The sequence below is a fragment of the Colletotrichum fioriniae genome, assembly GCF_027942845.1.
Source record: "Colletotrichum fioriniae strain IMI 355084 chromosome Unknown scaffold_1, whole genome shotgun sequence".
NCBI lineage: Eukaryota > Fungi > Ascomycota > Sordariomycetes > Glomerellales > Glomerellaceae > Colletotrichum > Colletotrichum fioriniae.
The window spans coordinates 7,266,701-7,281,385 of NW_027076837.1; the positions used below are offsets into that span (position 1 = coordinate 7,266,701).

At 53.6% G+C, this 14,685-nt stretch overlaps 5 protein-coding genes across 5 annotated transcripts; 4 read left to right on the forward strand and 1 right to left on the reverse strand.

Annotated features, from left to right (window-relative positions):
• Nucleotides 1-1,022: 1,022 nt before the first annotated feature.
• N0V96_001875 (uncharacterized protein) lies at nucleotides 1,023-3,296 on the forward strand (the record flags this gene model as incomplete). The annotated part of the gene is made up of 2 exons (XM_065756358.1): nucleotides 1,023-1,028; nucleotides 1,245-3,296. 2 exons carry the CDS (start codon nucleotides 1,023-1,025, stop codon nucleotides 3,294-3,296), a joined length of 2,058 nt encoding a protein of 685 aa, XP_065615598.1.
• A 1,856-nt stretch (nucleotides 3,297-5,152) lies between these two features.
• Nucleotides 5,153-7,480, forward strand: PKH1 (serine/threonine protein kinase; the record flags this gene model as incomplete). Its single annotated transcript, XM_065756359.1, has 1 exon — nucleotides 5,153-7,480. One exon carries the CDS (start codon nucleotides 5,153-5,155, stop codon nucleotides 7,478-7,480), a length of 2,328 nt encoding a protein of 775 aa, XP_065615599.1.
• A 1,192-nt stretch (nucleotides 7,481-8,672) lies between these two features.
• ssr3 (SWI/SNF and RSC complex subunit Ssr3) lies at nucleotides 8,673-10,229 on the forward strand (the record flags this gene model as incomplete). The annotated part of the gene is made up of 3 exons (XM_053193101.1): nucleotides 8,673-8,942; nucleotides 9,034-9,648; nucleotides 9,702-10,229. 3 exons carry the CDS (start codon nucleotides 8,673-8,675, stop codon nucleotides 10,227-10,229), a joined length of 1,413 nt encoding a protein of 470 aa, XP_053049632.1.
• Nucleotides 10,230-10,913: 684 nt separating this feature from the next.
• Nucleotides 10,914-11,589, forward strand: N0V96_001878 (uncharacterized protein; the record flags this gene model as incomplete). Its single annotated transcript, XM_065756360.1, has 2 exons — nucleotides 10,914-10,919; nucleotides 11,053-11,589. 2 exons carry the CDS (start codon nucleotides 10,914-10,916, stop codon nucleotides 11,587-11,589), a joined length of 543 nt encoding a protein of 180 aa, XP_065615600.1.
• Nucleotides 11,590-11,921: 332 nt separating this feature from the next.
• HYM1 (Hym1p) lies at nucleotides 11,922-12,448 on the reverse strand (the record flags this gene model as incomplete). The annotated part of the gene is made up of 2 exons (XM_065756361.1): nucleotides 11,922-12,372; nucleotides 12,444-12,448. The coding sequence occupies 2 exons, from the start codon at nucleotides 12,446-12,448 to the stop codon at nucleotides 11,922-11,924; spliced, it is 456 nt and encodes a 151-aa protein (XP_065615601.1).
• Nucleotides 12,449-14,685: the final 2,237 nt, after the last annotated feature.

Genomic DNA, 14,685 nt, shown 5'->3' on the forward strand with positions numbered 1-14,685 from the left:
GATTCATGACCCCCAGCTAGTCCCTCATGAGAACTACACTCCGTGTCAGTGGGGATGCATTGTGAGGATTGCCCGTTGTCGCGCCTGGAGCATCCGCCAGTCTTGTACCGCCACCTCTTGTCTTACCCTGACACCCTTGATATATGTCTTGGACGGGCCCCAAGCCGTTCGCAAGAAGCACGTATCCATACTCTCTCTCTTAGCTTGGTCAACGGCCTTCTCATTCCCCGGCTTACCACGCAAGTTGAAAGATATATCAGTGAGCCGCCGGTTGACCATCGAGGTCAAGAGAGACATTCCAGAACGACTCGATTCCGGGTGGACTTTCTCTCATGTTGCTGTCAAGATGCCCGCAACAACCGAGGACTTGTTTGCAGAGTACCACGGACAGGTGGTTCCAAGAGCCTTCAATGGCGGATTCATCACTCTCAGCTTCGCCGTGAGCTTGATCGGCGCCGCTTCCACCCTGGAGCTGCTCAACAGACGGACTTCACCCAAGGGCAAATTCAACCAGTACGCATCATTCATAAAACTAACCCATGACTCTTGGCTTACACTTGAATCCACAGCCTGCTTCTTGTCAGCTCTGCGGTGACGATGGGCGGCATCGCAATTTGGTGTATGGTACGTACGTCTCTTGCCCTCAACAGCTCGCCACGTCTAACACGTCTTCAGCATTTCATCGGAAATAGAGCCATAGACTTGGCTAATGGAGAACCGGAGTTGCAAATTGCATATTCGAGCGGCTTCACAGCCTTGTCTTTCTTCGTCCCTATTGCCGTACTTCTCGCTGCCTTTGTTGCCGTCGGTATCAACAATACCGTTTCTTGGTGGCGAGTCTGCATCGGAGGTGTTTTGGCCGGTGCTGCAATCTGCGGAATGCATTATCTCGGAAACAACTCCATCGACAACTACATCTGCATTTATAATCCGATCAATGTTGTCGGTGCGGCACTCATCGCGGTCGCTGCTAGCATGGTGGCTCTCGCCCTCTTCTTCGTCTTCCGCGCAGCCTGGACAACATGTTGGTGGAAACGAGCTGCTTGCTCTGTCGTCTTGGCCGGCGCAGTCTCTGGAATGCATTGGTGTGCCGCCACAGGTACCGAGTATCAACTCGTTCGTCTCAACGTTGGAAGCAACGAATTATCCCGTAACACAACCGTGATTGTTGTCATTTGTTTGGTAAGACGATGTCTTGCGTCTCCTCTTTGACAATGAGACTGAATCGCTGACTACTTGCCTAGTCCATCGGCGCCTGCTTCGTCATGGGCGGGACAGCAATTTACACTGCCCGTATCATGAGGCGCTATGCCAGCAAAGCTCAGCAGGTCGTCCTCGCAGCTGCGGTCTTCGACAAGCACAACCGCATCCTCGTCAACCCAGATGGCCTGATCCCTACCGAGAAGATCACCGACACGTTCCTGGAGAAAAATGCCAGCGATAACTTCAGCATCGCCCACCCCTTATTCTTGTGGATGTTTCAAGCATCGCGGAATTGGTCTGGCATCTCGACCCTTATAGGGGGAATGACAAACCATCTTGCCTACCTTCCAAGACGTGGCCGCGACCGTGACTCCCGTGCCGGTATTCAACTGATCAACGAGCACGGCGAGCTGATTGACAATTACGACGTTATTTTCCGCGAGCTCTTTTGTGTCGCGGCTGCCGGCCTTGCCGAGAAGATGAAGGAACATCTGACATCTGTTGGACTCTTGTGGGACGAGATCTTACCAACGGGCGCGAGCGGGGAACGCCCGGGACATGAGACGAGCAGCCAGCAAGACGTCGACACCATTCTGAGACCCGACGGTTCGCTAAGGAAGGTCGAGGCTACGAGCAACAGTGACGACCTTGCGGAAAAAGGCATTGGCCGCCGCAAGGCTCACGAATTCGGGCGGGGCTCTCTTATGTTCTTGGTGCGTCGAGTGCAGACTGACCGAGAGATTGAGAGACTCGAGGCTGCCGGCTACCGCTTCGCAGAGCTCCGCCAAGTGAGCAACATCATCGCGTCCAGCATGCAGATCCAGTCGAGAGACCTGGCGACGAAGCTGCAGAACATGGTTTCGTACGTCAACGACAACAACCAGCTTGAGCCTGGCGTACACGTGGGCTTCTTTGGCATTCGCGCTCGAGTAGGTAGTTATGGGTTCGACGTTGCTGTTCGCAAGGGGGCCCGGCACCTCCTACCCAGCGTGCAAATGCCCATCGACCGAGTCGAGCCCTGGCATCTGGACTTTCTCCATCAGCTCGACCGGCTGACCACGCTCGGAGTGAGTAGAAGGATTGCTTCCATGAGCAACCTATGCACACGAGAGACGCTCTTTGCAACACAGCTGACTGAGAGTATCGACGCATTGAGAACTTGGATCGACGACCCGATCTTCAATGAAGCCATCCTCACCAGTACCGTCGTGACTCTACCGGCGGACAAAGGCTCGGCCTTACAACCGACAAGCTTGATCGCGTTCCGCCTGGTTATCCCGATTCACGTCATATTTTCCAGCCCCAAGTGCGACTTCGTTCCGCTGAACTTTTTCAAGGTCCATCAGCTTGTGGGTCGAGATGCATCGCGGCATCTCGCCTTTACCCAGTCGGTGCATCGTGAGCTGGCGCCGGTAGTCCAGTCAGTGCCGCTTGAAAAGCCTAGCCCAGCCATGACCAGAGACGGGAAGTCTCGCTTCTCGTCACGTCTTCGTAATCTTGGACGCTTCGCCCTGTCGCGCCCTGTCGACTCGGAAGGGAATCCAATTTCCACAGCTCTCGGACGCTCTTCATCGAGGACGAATTCGAATGCATCAAGCTCGACCCTCAAACTCTGGACAGGCCGACGGGACAGCGATCCCATGTCACCAGGCACTTCGAGCTTCGATGGACCGCCTCCCACATATTCGAACAACGAGGCAGCCAACCAGTCTTCACCGTTTGGGGGCATCATGGTGTCAGAAGAGATTCGTGTCGAGATCCACAAAGCCGACGAAATGGCTCACTCGGGATCTCACGATGTGGGTGTATCTAACCGAAGAACACCAACGATGCTGGGCAGAAGGGCCAGCGACAGCCCCGGAAACATAGCCGGCAGCATTGGCTGTGACCAGACGGCGGCTGTGAACGATGACTGTCGCGGTCCCAGTGCGAGCGGCAGTGCCATTGAGATGCGAACGCTACAGGTGGCCGAGGTGAGAACCAACGTCCATGCTGGTAGCGGCATGCAGAGTTCGAACGTAGAGTCGGAAAGAGTAAACGATGTACCGACGTTTGTTGACGAGCTCTTCACCATCGCCATTGAGAGTCGATGATTGTTTTGGGAAAGCAAAGAAGGTCATTGGCGTTTTCGGGGAAGCAGTCGGAGTTATTTGTGCTAGGTGTTTTGAACGAAGGCAGGCAGCATGGCTAGATACCCGGGGTTTGAACCAGTGTAGAAGTAGGCGAGTAACGAATGCTATTACCATTAATTCATGAAGAGCTATTAGTTGCATTCAGATGACGAGATAATGGTGTGTCTGGTTTAAGGTACTTCAGCAACCTGCCACCACAGGTCGGTATCTGAGATGGCTGTTCATTCTAGAGCGCCTACAGTGTACCTTACCTTAGGTAGCGCAACTCATTAGTACCTAAAGTGGGACCGGGCATGAGAAGACCCGGCCGGGGAGAAAAGGGGCCTGCTCACCTGTCACCTCTTGAAGTGGAGGACCTGGAAGCCGGACATTCCATTGGTAAGGTACCTTAGCACGCTTAGGTAGGCTTCTTCATTCATGGAAGGCACTTGGATCCGTGTATTCTCGACCACCTTCCACACCTAAATTCTTCCAACGAGAGTACTAAGGCAAATCGGGATACCAAGGGCGGAAGAAGGAGCTCTGGATATTAATTGCCCAATATCAACAGTTATTTTGTTGTCAGTGCCCTTTTGGCATCTTGTAGAGTAGAAACTTTGAACCTTTTACCAACCTGGAAGGTATTTAATGTGGTGTGCTGTCACTGTAATTCATTGGCCCTGTCACTAAGAGTGCTGAGGCACCAGTAATAAGGTACTCCATGCCTTCAATGCTTTCCATCCATGAGGTAAGTTTGTAGGGCAAGGAAAGGTAGGTAGTACCTAGTGTATACAGCGGATGCCTCTTCCTTCTTCGTTCGGGTGGATTGTGGAGAGACCTGGGCATTCGAAGTGTGCCAAACTGCACCAAACTGCACCAATCTGCAGACCCTACCTACCTACGGTAGGGTAGGTAGGTAAGGTATCCATCCATACGTACCTTACCTTACACAATAAGGTAGTAGGGTACTGCGTACTCCATACAGCCAGTACTACACTACCTTCCTTACCTTCCTCCGCACCACCTCCCGTCCTGCAGAATCAGATCTACCCTACCTCACCACCCGACTTCCCGTCCGTCGTCTTGTCTTATCCGAATCAGCAATTGCCTTCACTGCACTGCCTGGACAGGACATTGTGTGGTGGTCGATGTGGACTCCAATGCTTTCCACTCTTACCCTTGCCTGACCTTCCCCGGCACTGAACTGACGACCTCAATCGTCTTGCATCCGCTTTTTGTTGTGCTGCGCCGCCGCGTCGTTCCTTAACTCGCCTCACCTGGCCGTCCCACGAGGCATTCCGAGCCACACACCCACCATCGGACTCCAACTCGTACCTCATCTTCACCACCACGTCACCTTCACTCTTGCCCATATCAATTTCTCCCATCGTCATCCTGTCGCCTTTATTCCCATTTTACTTCCCCCTCTTCTTTTCCCTCCTCCCTCCCCTACTACCAGCCCGCCTCCGACTTGAACACGAATCATGAATGGGGACCTCAGTCTATCGAGGGCCCTCGGGGGACTACGAATAGCCAATCCAGATGACGCCGATGCCTCTCCAAGCGATTCACAAGATGCCGAGACCCCATCATCGACCGACCGGCATTCAGACCATGACATTCAACGCCAGCAACAGTATCAACTTGATGCTCATACCCGTCTAGCGCCCCTCGACGACCCGATCATACAGCCATCTCCGAGTCCCATTGGATCTACTCCCACCTCAGACAACTTGTTGTCTCCCATATCCCACACACAATCCTCCGAGGCACCGTCACCCGCCTATGATGGCTCACCGAGCCATGCCGAACCCCGCCGAACGAGCCCCAGCGCCGCAATGCGGGCAGACGTCTACAGACAGCCCGTCTCCCCATACTCCGAACTCGACAGAGCTCCAGGGAACCGATCTTCCGTGTCGCCAACAGCGCGGCCTGTCTCTGCACTATATAGCCACCAACCTATGGCAACTGAAGTAGGACATCCGCTTCATCAACCACAAGGTCAAAGCGATCGGGCGCGGCATTCTGCCTACGGATTGCTCGCCAGGCAAGATTCGAACCACGCTCAGGGCTATCCAGGCAGCTCAACACCAACGAGGGAGCCGAGCTACAGGGCGCCGGCCAATCCAACCCGCCAATCCCAGTTGCCTCCTGGCTCCGGATCTTTGCCCCCACGGAGGAGCTCGAAAGGCATGGGCGGTGGATATGTTTCGGCAACAGCAGCGCCAGGAGGCCCCCAAGATCTCTATGGCCCAGAGGCACCGCTACCAACCAGTAGCGAAGAGTGGAAGGACCGCGGTGCCGCTGTAGGCGTGCGCAGAGAAACAGACTCGAATGGCAAGACCGTCATCCGACATGTCAAGAAGGGAGTTAGAGACTTCGCCTTTGGACGCGTGCTCGGAGAGGGCTCATACAGCACGGTCTATTTAGCTACTGATCGACAAACTCTTAAGGAGTACGCCATCAAAGTCCTCGAGAAGAAGCATATCATCAAAGAGAAGAAGATCAAGTACGTCAACATTGAGAAGAATACCCTAAACCGCCTCACCGAGCATCCTGGAATCGTACGCCTTTATTATACGTTCCAGGACGAAATGTCTCTATACTACGTTCTTGACCTTTGCAACGGCGGCGAACTTCTCGGAGTACTGAAAAAGACGGGCTCTTTTGATCTGGAGTGTACGAGGTTCTACAGCGCCCAAATACTAGACGCCATCGACTACATGCATTCGAGAGGAGTCATCCACCGCGATCTCAAGCCCGAGAATGTCCTCTTGGACGACCACATGCATGTGAAGATCACAGATTTTGGCACAGCCAAGCTACTCAAAGACCCGAGAGAGGCGCAGAATGTCAGTGAAAGCGCACGGGGACTGCCAGAGAGTGGTCGGAGCGAGGCAGACGACGACAATCGGGCGGCTTCATTCGTGGGTACCGCCGAGTATGTCAGCCCCGAACTCCTGACCAGCAAGAACGCATGCAAAGCGAGCGATCTGTGGGCTTTCGGATGCATAGTATACCAGCTGTTAGCAGGGCGTCCACCTTTCAAGGCCGCAACGGAATATCTCACGTTTCAGAAGATTGTCAACTTGGAGTACGACTTCCCTGCCGCCTTTCCACCAACAGCTCGTGATTTAGTGGAGCGATGCTTGGTCCTTGACCCAGCCCGTCGTCTCACCGTTGAGCACATCAAAAACCACGAGTTCTTTGACGGACAACCATTTGGCAAAGGCCTATGGAGAACCAAAGCCCCACGGCTTCGACCTTACAATCCCACACCACAGGATCCGACTGTCATTCAACTTAATGGCGTGAGCAACAGTCCAAACGCTGCTGCACCACCTAGGAGCTCCCAGCCGCAAAGTTCGGCCCTGAATGGCAGCGCTCGACCAGCCAGAATCATCACAGAGCTTCCTCCTCCAACCCAGCTGGATATCGAGTGGTCCCCAGTCTTGACGAAGAACAACGAGAGGATTCTTAAACTGGGCGACTTGATGGTCGTCTCGAGCCCCTTGCCGAGCGGCCATGGGAAAGGTGGCGAGCACGCCGAGGGACACAAGAAGCTATCGAGGTTCTTTGGCGGAAGTACGACCAAGAAGAGACAGAGGCTGGTAATGGTAACTTCGAGCGGTCGCATACTGCTGGCACCGGCTGGCGGAGAAGAAAAGCGCGCCAAGCAAGAGATTTCACTGCTTGCGCCCGAATGCACGTGGAGGACGCAGCTTGACGTAAAGGGGCAGACTGTATGGTGTGTCGATGCGGTAAGTATCCTGGACAAGAAGTCTCGCCGCTCATCTAAAATCCGACAGGGCGGCGTCCACTACACATTTGAGGAGCCCAAGGGGAGTTCCAGCTCTTCAGAGAACGGCACCACGGCCAGCGACTGGATAGAGTCCCTGGAGAGAGCCAAGGAATTGGCCTTGTCTCAAAATCTCTCTGGCTCTTATGCTGGCGACAACGGTTTCGATATGTCATCCACAGTGTCGAGCCCTGCTAGCACTCTTGGTGGACGCGGCGTTTACCCTGATAGCTTCAGTGTCAGCGACCGATCCGGTCGAAACCATCTCAGCAAAAGCCAGGCCAGTCTGGACGATTCAGCTTCTACTACCAAGCGAAACCGTTTCAGCAAAAGACAGTCCAAGAATGGTCTTGGCCAACAATTCTAATCAGTATGAGGCTTACGACGACTGGAGCCATAGAATCTTCACGGGTTTCAGGGAGGTTCGGTAGTTGAGGTGAGAATCGCGGCTCTCAGGCAGAGAGCCAGCAAGAGAAACTTATAGAAGTTTGTAATGCAACGAAACATGGTTCGGGAGGAAGCATTCGGGAGCGTGGCGTATCATCGGCTATGCACTCTTCGACAACTTGACCGCTTTTGCAGGGAAGTCCTTCAGCTTCCCACTCGATGGAAGCATTCACGAGGTGGGGATGGAGTTTTTCGCTGATTCGCCACGGAGGTTTTAGGGGTTTAATATGTCCTCGGAGAAAATAAACCCACGAGCTTTGAAAACCATGGCCATGTGTGTGCTCCTATCTATATCTAACGATCTTCTGGAAACGGAGCGGATACTTGCTGCCCTTGCGCAGGTGGACTCGGGAAACCGTATGTACGCATAACGTTGGTAGATGAAATAAGGTGCCTGCCTACCTGATGTGAAGCCACATTCGAGGAGAAGAGAGCAGTGTTGGTATACATGTCTGTGGCTTGTAAGTGAAAAGGTACCGGGAGGTGACTGTTCTCGTTAATTGAATACAATTATCTCTATTGTAGTTGTCTTTTGCACTCGGGCATTATGGACAGGTGGTGAGGTACAGCATGTTAGTACTAGATGTGACTCCTGTCTGCTAAGGCAGAGTGGCTCGGATGCTCTCAGTTAATGTGGAACCTGTACAGGGGCTGCTGCATCAACTGGCCAATTGTGGCCGGCATAGGTGCTGCCTTGCGCCAGACCCTGCGCCTTCGCCGCCCGTCGTTCACTCATGCACACGCGCGTTTGAGAAACGACGCGACCTCTCACATTTGGCACATTTGGCAGTGTCATCTTTGATTTTCGATCCTCAGTGGGAAAAGATCTGGTTGTTTTCTTTTGCTTTGCGCGCATCTTTTCAAAAGTCATCGTCAAAAATGCAGCCCCAGTACCGCCAATACGCCGCCCATGCTGGCGCGCCGCAGGTTCCCCAGCGGGCTCCACATGCCCCAAATCAACGGAGAGGCGGCATCGGTATGCCCGTTCCTTCTTTGCCTTAGCCTTTTGAGACCTCGGACACCTTTTCCCCTTGCTCTACTGTTGCGCGACAAGTCCAAAAGTGCTAAACACGACGACAATTGTGCTAACGATGCCGCCCAAAGGTCCCATCATGCCTCCGAGCCACCATGCTCAAGCAGCCATGAACCAGGCCGCCATGGCGCAGCACCATCCTCCGGGCCAGGCCCTTACGAGCGAGCTTGCCAAGCGTCGCAGCCGAAAGCCGACCGACAAGACATTGCCTGACGGTGTCGAGGAATGCATCACGGACACCGAGGTCGCTCAGAGATACAAGGATTTGCGCGATTTTGAGCGACGTCTGGACGCAGCCATGACGCGCAAGCGACTCGACATTGTCGAGACAGTTGGACGAAACGCAAAGGTTAGTCACTATCCGCGATGCGACTCGACTGGGAGCCATTATTTCCCCCTTCTGGCCTCACGCGACAGCAGAGCTAAGTCTCGCATTGTAGCACTACAGAACCCTTCGCATCTGGATCAGCAACACAGTCGAGGACCAGGCTTGGCAAGGAAGTGGCCTCAGCGTTGATAGCTTCGACTTCACCCCCAGCGCCGAGCCTTCTTACAGGGTTAAGATTGAGGGACGACTACTTGAGGACGGGTCGGACGACGCGTCAGGAGAGACTGACCAGAAGACGGATTCTGCACAAGACGGAGGCGAGACTGGGTCAAGGAGACAAAGTTCTGCGCCCGTGAGCCAGAAACATCGGCTTTCCCATTTCTTCAAAGCGCTCAACGTCGATTTTGACCGAACTCGCTCGAGAGCCGCATCCGATCAGACCGTGGAGTGGAAGAAACCTGCTTCTCAAGGCGCAGCGGCAAGTGCAGACTTCGACGAGTTCACCTTCAAGCGGAGCGGGGACGAGAACATGAACATCACCATCAACCTCCATCGCCAGGAGGATCCGGAGCGATATCTTCTCAGCCCCGAGCTGGCCGATGTTGTGGACATGACCGAGGCTTCCCGTCAAGAGGTCGTCCTCGCAATTTGGGAATACATCAAAATGATGGGCCTCCAAGAAGACGAGGAGAAGCGCAACTTCCGTTGCGATGAGCTTCTTAAAAAGGTTCGTTGTAACCTCACCCAGGAACGATGTTTGGCTTCTAACCGATCGTCTAGATTGTCAACGGCAGCGATACTGGAATCATTCCTAACCTGAACGATTACATTCAGCCGCACCTCCAACCTCTGCCACCAGTCAGCTTACCATATACCGTACGAGTTGACGAGGATTTCCACAGAGACGCCAAGCCCACCATCTACGATGTGCGTGTGGCGGTAGATGACCCCTTGCGAGCCCAGCTGGTACCTTTTGTTACCACTCCTGCGTATGCAAGCGCCCTTAAGGAGGTTGTTGGTATGGATGAACAGCTAGCAACGCTTATCTCGGCCGTCGCGAGCTCTAAGGCGAAGCACTCGTTCTTCACATCAATGAGCCAAGACCCCACCAACTTTGTGAGGAATTGGATGAGTTCGCAGAAGCGGGATCTGGAAATCATCATGGGCGAAGCGACCAGGGGAGGCGGCGAGGATGCCACGGGCGACGACTGGCGACGAGGTGGCAGGGATAGCGTTTGGACGACATCCAACGCGCGCGAAAGCGTCAGTGTCATGTTGGCCAAGCAAGCCCCGCAAGCGTCTAGGTGATGCGATCAATCGGATGAGTTGCGCGTGTTGGATTATTCTCATTTGTGCGAGGGGTTCCCACCCCCCTTAACGAACTCGGGCTGAAAAAGAGGGGCGTCAAGGGTTGAGGCTGGCTTGTGATGATGCGCGATATCATACTGTATTGTTTTCAAAGTGTAATGGATTGCCGGCCTAGTGGAAATTGACGAACGAACATTGACTAGGTCTACTGAACTTCGAATGCCGTCCGCGTGCGTGACATCAATGGAGGGGCCCAGCGGCGATTGTGCTAAAGTCCGAGGCGGAGGTTTCCCCGCACACGATGCCTGCCGGCCCCGTGGCGGCGTCCGACGGCCAACGTGATGTATATATATCACAGTGACTTAGGAGACGCCTGAGCTTTGCGAACGACTTGTGAGTGGATAAATACGTTTGTCTACATTCCACGTATTCACAACAATTAAACAATGGCATCCATCTTCGTCCCTGGCAACACGGCCGTCATCACGGGCGGTGCATCTGGCATTGGATTGGCAATTGCCAAGAAGTGCGTCGGTCATGAAATGAAGGTCATCGTAGTTGATCGCGATACGAAGCTTCTTCAGGCGGCAAAAGAAGCCCTTGGAGGGTCCTCCGCCACATTCGAGCTGGACGTGAGCCTCCTCCAAGATTGGGAAAAGCTCAAGACGGAAGTGAATACTTCCAATGGAGGTGCGCTCCACCTTTCCTCCGTCTCCCTTGTCTCCATCTTTACAACGCCTCATGAGGTCCTCCGTTTCACATGCTAATTGTTACTCTAGGACGTATTGATTTATTGGTTCTCAACGCCGGCATCGGTCCCAAGTCATCATGGCTGGACACAGACAGCTTTCGTAGAATCTTGGATACCAACTTATACGGCGTTATCAACGGGATCAGTAGTCTGCTACCCCTCGTTGGCAGTGGACAGTCTTCCAAGTCGGCCATTGTCATCACGGGCTCCAAGCAAGGTATTACGAATCCACCAGGGAACCCAGCCTACAATGCCAGCAAGGCGGCTGTCAAGTCTCTGGCAGAGCACCTATCGTTCGACTTGAAGAATACGGCCACATCTGTGCACCTCCTAGTGCCGGGCTGGACATTCACAGGCCTTGCTGGTGCTGCTCCTGGCAGGGAGAAGCCTGCGGCTGCTTGGGCACCAGAGGAAGTGGCCGGCTATCTGGAGAAGAAGATGAACGAGGGGTTATTCTACATTCTCTGCCCAGATAACGAGGTAAGTGAAGAAATGGATCGCAAGAGGATGATGTGGAGTGTCGGGGATGTCGTCGAAGGCCGCCCACCCCTAAGTAGATGGCGTGATGACTACAAGGATGAGGCACAAGCATGGATGGCCAAGCAGTAGCACTGTTAGCTAATGGAGCACCTTATCTGTGAATAATGCAGAAAGAAGAAACCGCTTCTCGCTATCGTTTGTCGATTGATGAAGAGCAATGCACTCATGAAGGACTTCATGTCTGATGTCTTCCTTGTCTTTGGAAACCCGAGCTCAAAACGCCGCGCAAATGCAAATTCCACCGTTGCATCTCCTAACCCTTACATCCCATTGCTAATAACGGTCCACCGACAGATGCAATGTGGGGCCTTTCCCTGGGTAGGACGCAGCTATGCAAGTCAAATGCCTACTGCATTACAACTAGGCCATGAGACAGTATAACCCGCTTGCCTGTCTTCGACCTAGCCGCCACCCGGCATGCCATGCCTCTGAGGCGGCACTGGATTTGGTGGCATATTCCTGATCTGCTTGATCAAGAACTCTCTTTCGTCGATGAATTGTTCGTCATCGGTTCTATCCTCTAAGAAGTGAGACAGGAATGTGAGCAATTTTTCCCGGTTCATGAGCAAAATCTTCTGGACCGCAATGGATTTGTGGGGGTTGGCCACAAAGACCTTGAAGACATGAAAGCCCTCATACTGCACCATCTTGCGATCATCTCTCAAGAGGTTCATGCATATCTTGAGATGCTCTCCACGGTCAACGTAAGCTGTCATGACGCTGTAATTTGAACGGTCCAGCAAGATTTCACCCAAAAGCTTGATGGACTGCCGCTTGGTAACATAGCTGTTTGACTGCACGAGGATGTTGTTGTACTTGTCGAAGAATAGGTCGAAGTTTACGGAGAGATATCTCGGCACCAGCTCCTTGTGTTTTGTGAGAAGTTCCTGCAAGACGCGGGTGTTAGCGATGTGATCTTGAACCCCATGAGTCCCTCAAAGTAAGGGGGTTTACCCTGAATGTGGTGAAGGCATCCGCGGCTACTTCAAAGGAGCTCTTGTCGACCCAGTCAAAAAATCTCCAAAAGACGCCCTCGCCGCTCTGTCGACGGTCCCTGTCAATCAAGTTGATGCCCTTATTGCTGGACCCAGACTCCTCGTTGTCGTCGTAGAGAATGATGGCGGCGGCGGCCTCCGACTTGAGAACTTCTCGAAGTACAGAGCCGGCAGGCGTTGCACTTTCTTTGTGTTCGTAGCCGCGGCACAGTTCAAGAAGGACTTGTGGACGGTTGTTGACGACATAAGACAGAGCTAGAGGATCGCTTTTCGGGGATGCTGTAGGCGGGCGGAAGCGAAAAACGTATGAGAAAATAACCTGGGTATCTTTTCTCGATTCGAAGGGCAGACGCCAGAGGTTCACAGCCAGCAAGTAAAGTAAGTCTTCCTCAATCAAGCCGGTGACCAGCTGGTATATCTGTTCCGGGCTGCTATCGGACTCTGACCTGAAGTTAACGGCTGGCTTCGACAAAGGCTGTGTGTGGGAGGTGTACCATGGGTTCCTTGGAGGATAAACTTCATCTGGTTCAGGACTTTCGCGAGCTCTTCGGCCTGTATTGGAAATGGATGTTAGAGATCGAGCAAGTGCTAGTTGGAGTTGGTAGGGTAACCAACCTTGGCAGCGCCATTTGGCCCTTCAAGCTTCGTTACGTGGTCTCTGGCTTGTTTGGGTAGGTCAACGGCAGGCCTTGTCCGAGCCCGGCCGAAGAGAAATGACATGGCGAAGGTGGTGGGCTAGGCCAAGGCACGAATCTTTCCTGAGGACTGCCGGGCGGCTTGACGGTGAGGCCACAGATAGCTACGGTTCCCGATCTTGAGTAAAAGGAGTGGGCAGGCAACAGCTATTCGCGACTACAGGCAGCTCCTGAATCGGACTCGTTGGCAATGGTTGGTAGCTGATACCGAAGAGGTGGTGGGCTGAGAAATGAGCCGTTCGTTGTGGGACAGCCTGGCCGGGCTTCGTCGACGAAGGTTATTTGTTTTGCGGCGATGGTCTGTCGGAGACAAGGTGGAAAGGCGCAATTCGATGAGGGGAGGCAGAGAGGAGGAAAGAGGAAAGTCCTAGACTGGTCGAAAGAGAGGAGACAGGCCGATGGGCGTGGTGTTGGGCCGAGTCCGGGTCGGGGTCTTGTTTACGTTAATACACGGCGGACGACGATCCCGCCGAGAAACACTGAGGACTGGAGGCGTTGCTCTTGTGATGAAAGTGGTTGCTTGGGGACGTCAAATTGGCCGGCATCTTCCACTGAGGTCGCACGTTGCTTCGCCTCCTACTCCTTGAGGTACCTCAGGCTCCTTAAGGCGCCTTGGGGCGTACCTAAGGTCTGTGAGGTGAGGCCCAGGCGGTGACGGGACTGAGGTGCCCTGGAGGAACAACCTAACCAACCTAAGCCAACCCAACGGATGAACCTCCTCAGTAAAGTGCTGATCCGGAGTGGTGCGAGAACAATGGACATGGGACCTCCCACCCAAGTTACGTGCCTAAGGTGGTCACCTACCCACCTACCACGCCTAGCTACGTTACCTGCCAGGTAGATTACCTAGGTTGTGTGTGTGTGTGTGTACCTCTGAAGGTTCCCAAAGTAGGTACCTAACGAGGTGGGGTGCCAAAACACGCCCAGGTACCTCTATCTAAGTATTCCCTCTCATATTCGTATGCGGAGTACCTTCTTCCTTGTAGCCTGTAGGAGCACCACGAATACCTAAGGTAGGTACTTGGGAAGCGTACGCATACCGCTAGTACTCACCCGCCAACCCCTCACTCAAGTGTCCATGCTGAGATGACTAAGAAGAGAAACTGAGTCGGTCGTCTGAGATGACTTGGCCGATTGCCCCGCGCTCGATAAGTCAATTGAGAAAAAATTACCCCACTGACTCACCTCTCACACTGAACCCCTCCAAATACCCCCCAAGTCGCCCACGTCCTCACAGATCCATACCCTCAGTATCTTGGGGTTTGACTCACATGACCCATTGACGCTTCTTCGTGGTCTTCCTACGAGGCTTCGTTGATCTCCAGAAGCTGCGCAGCTCCCGCCTCCTCTACTCAACGAAACACTGCCTGACCAAATTCACTACTGTTTTTTGGTGTGACACTATTCGGTTCGGCAGAGCCGCAAACCGCAACCCGGCTACGTTCCCTTACGCGGTTTTTGACTCTGACTTTGTC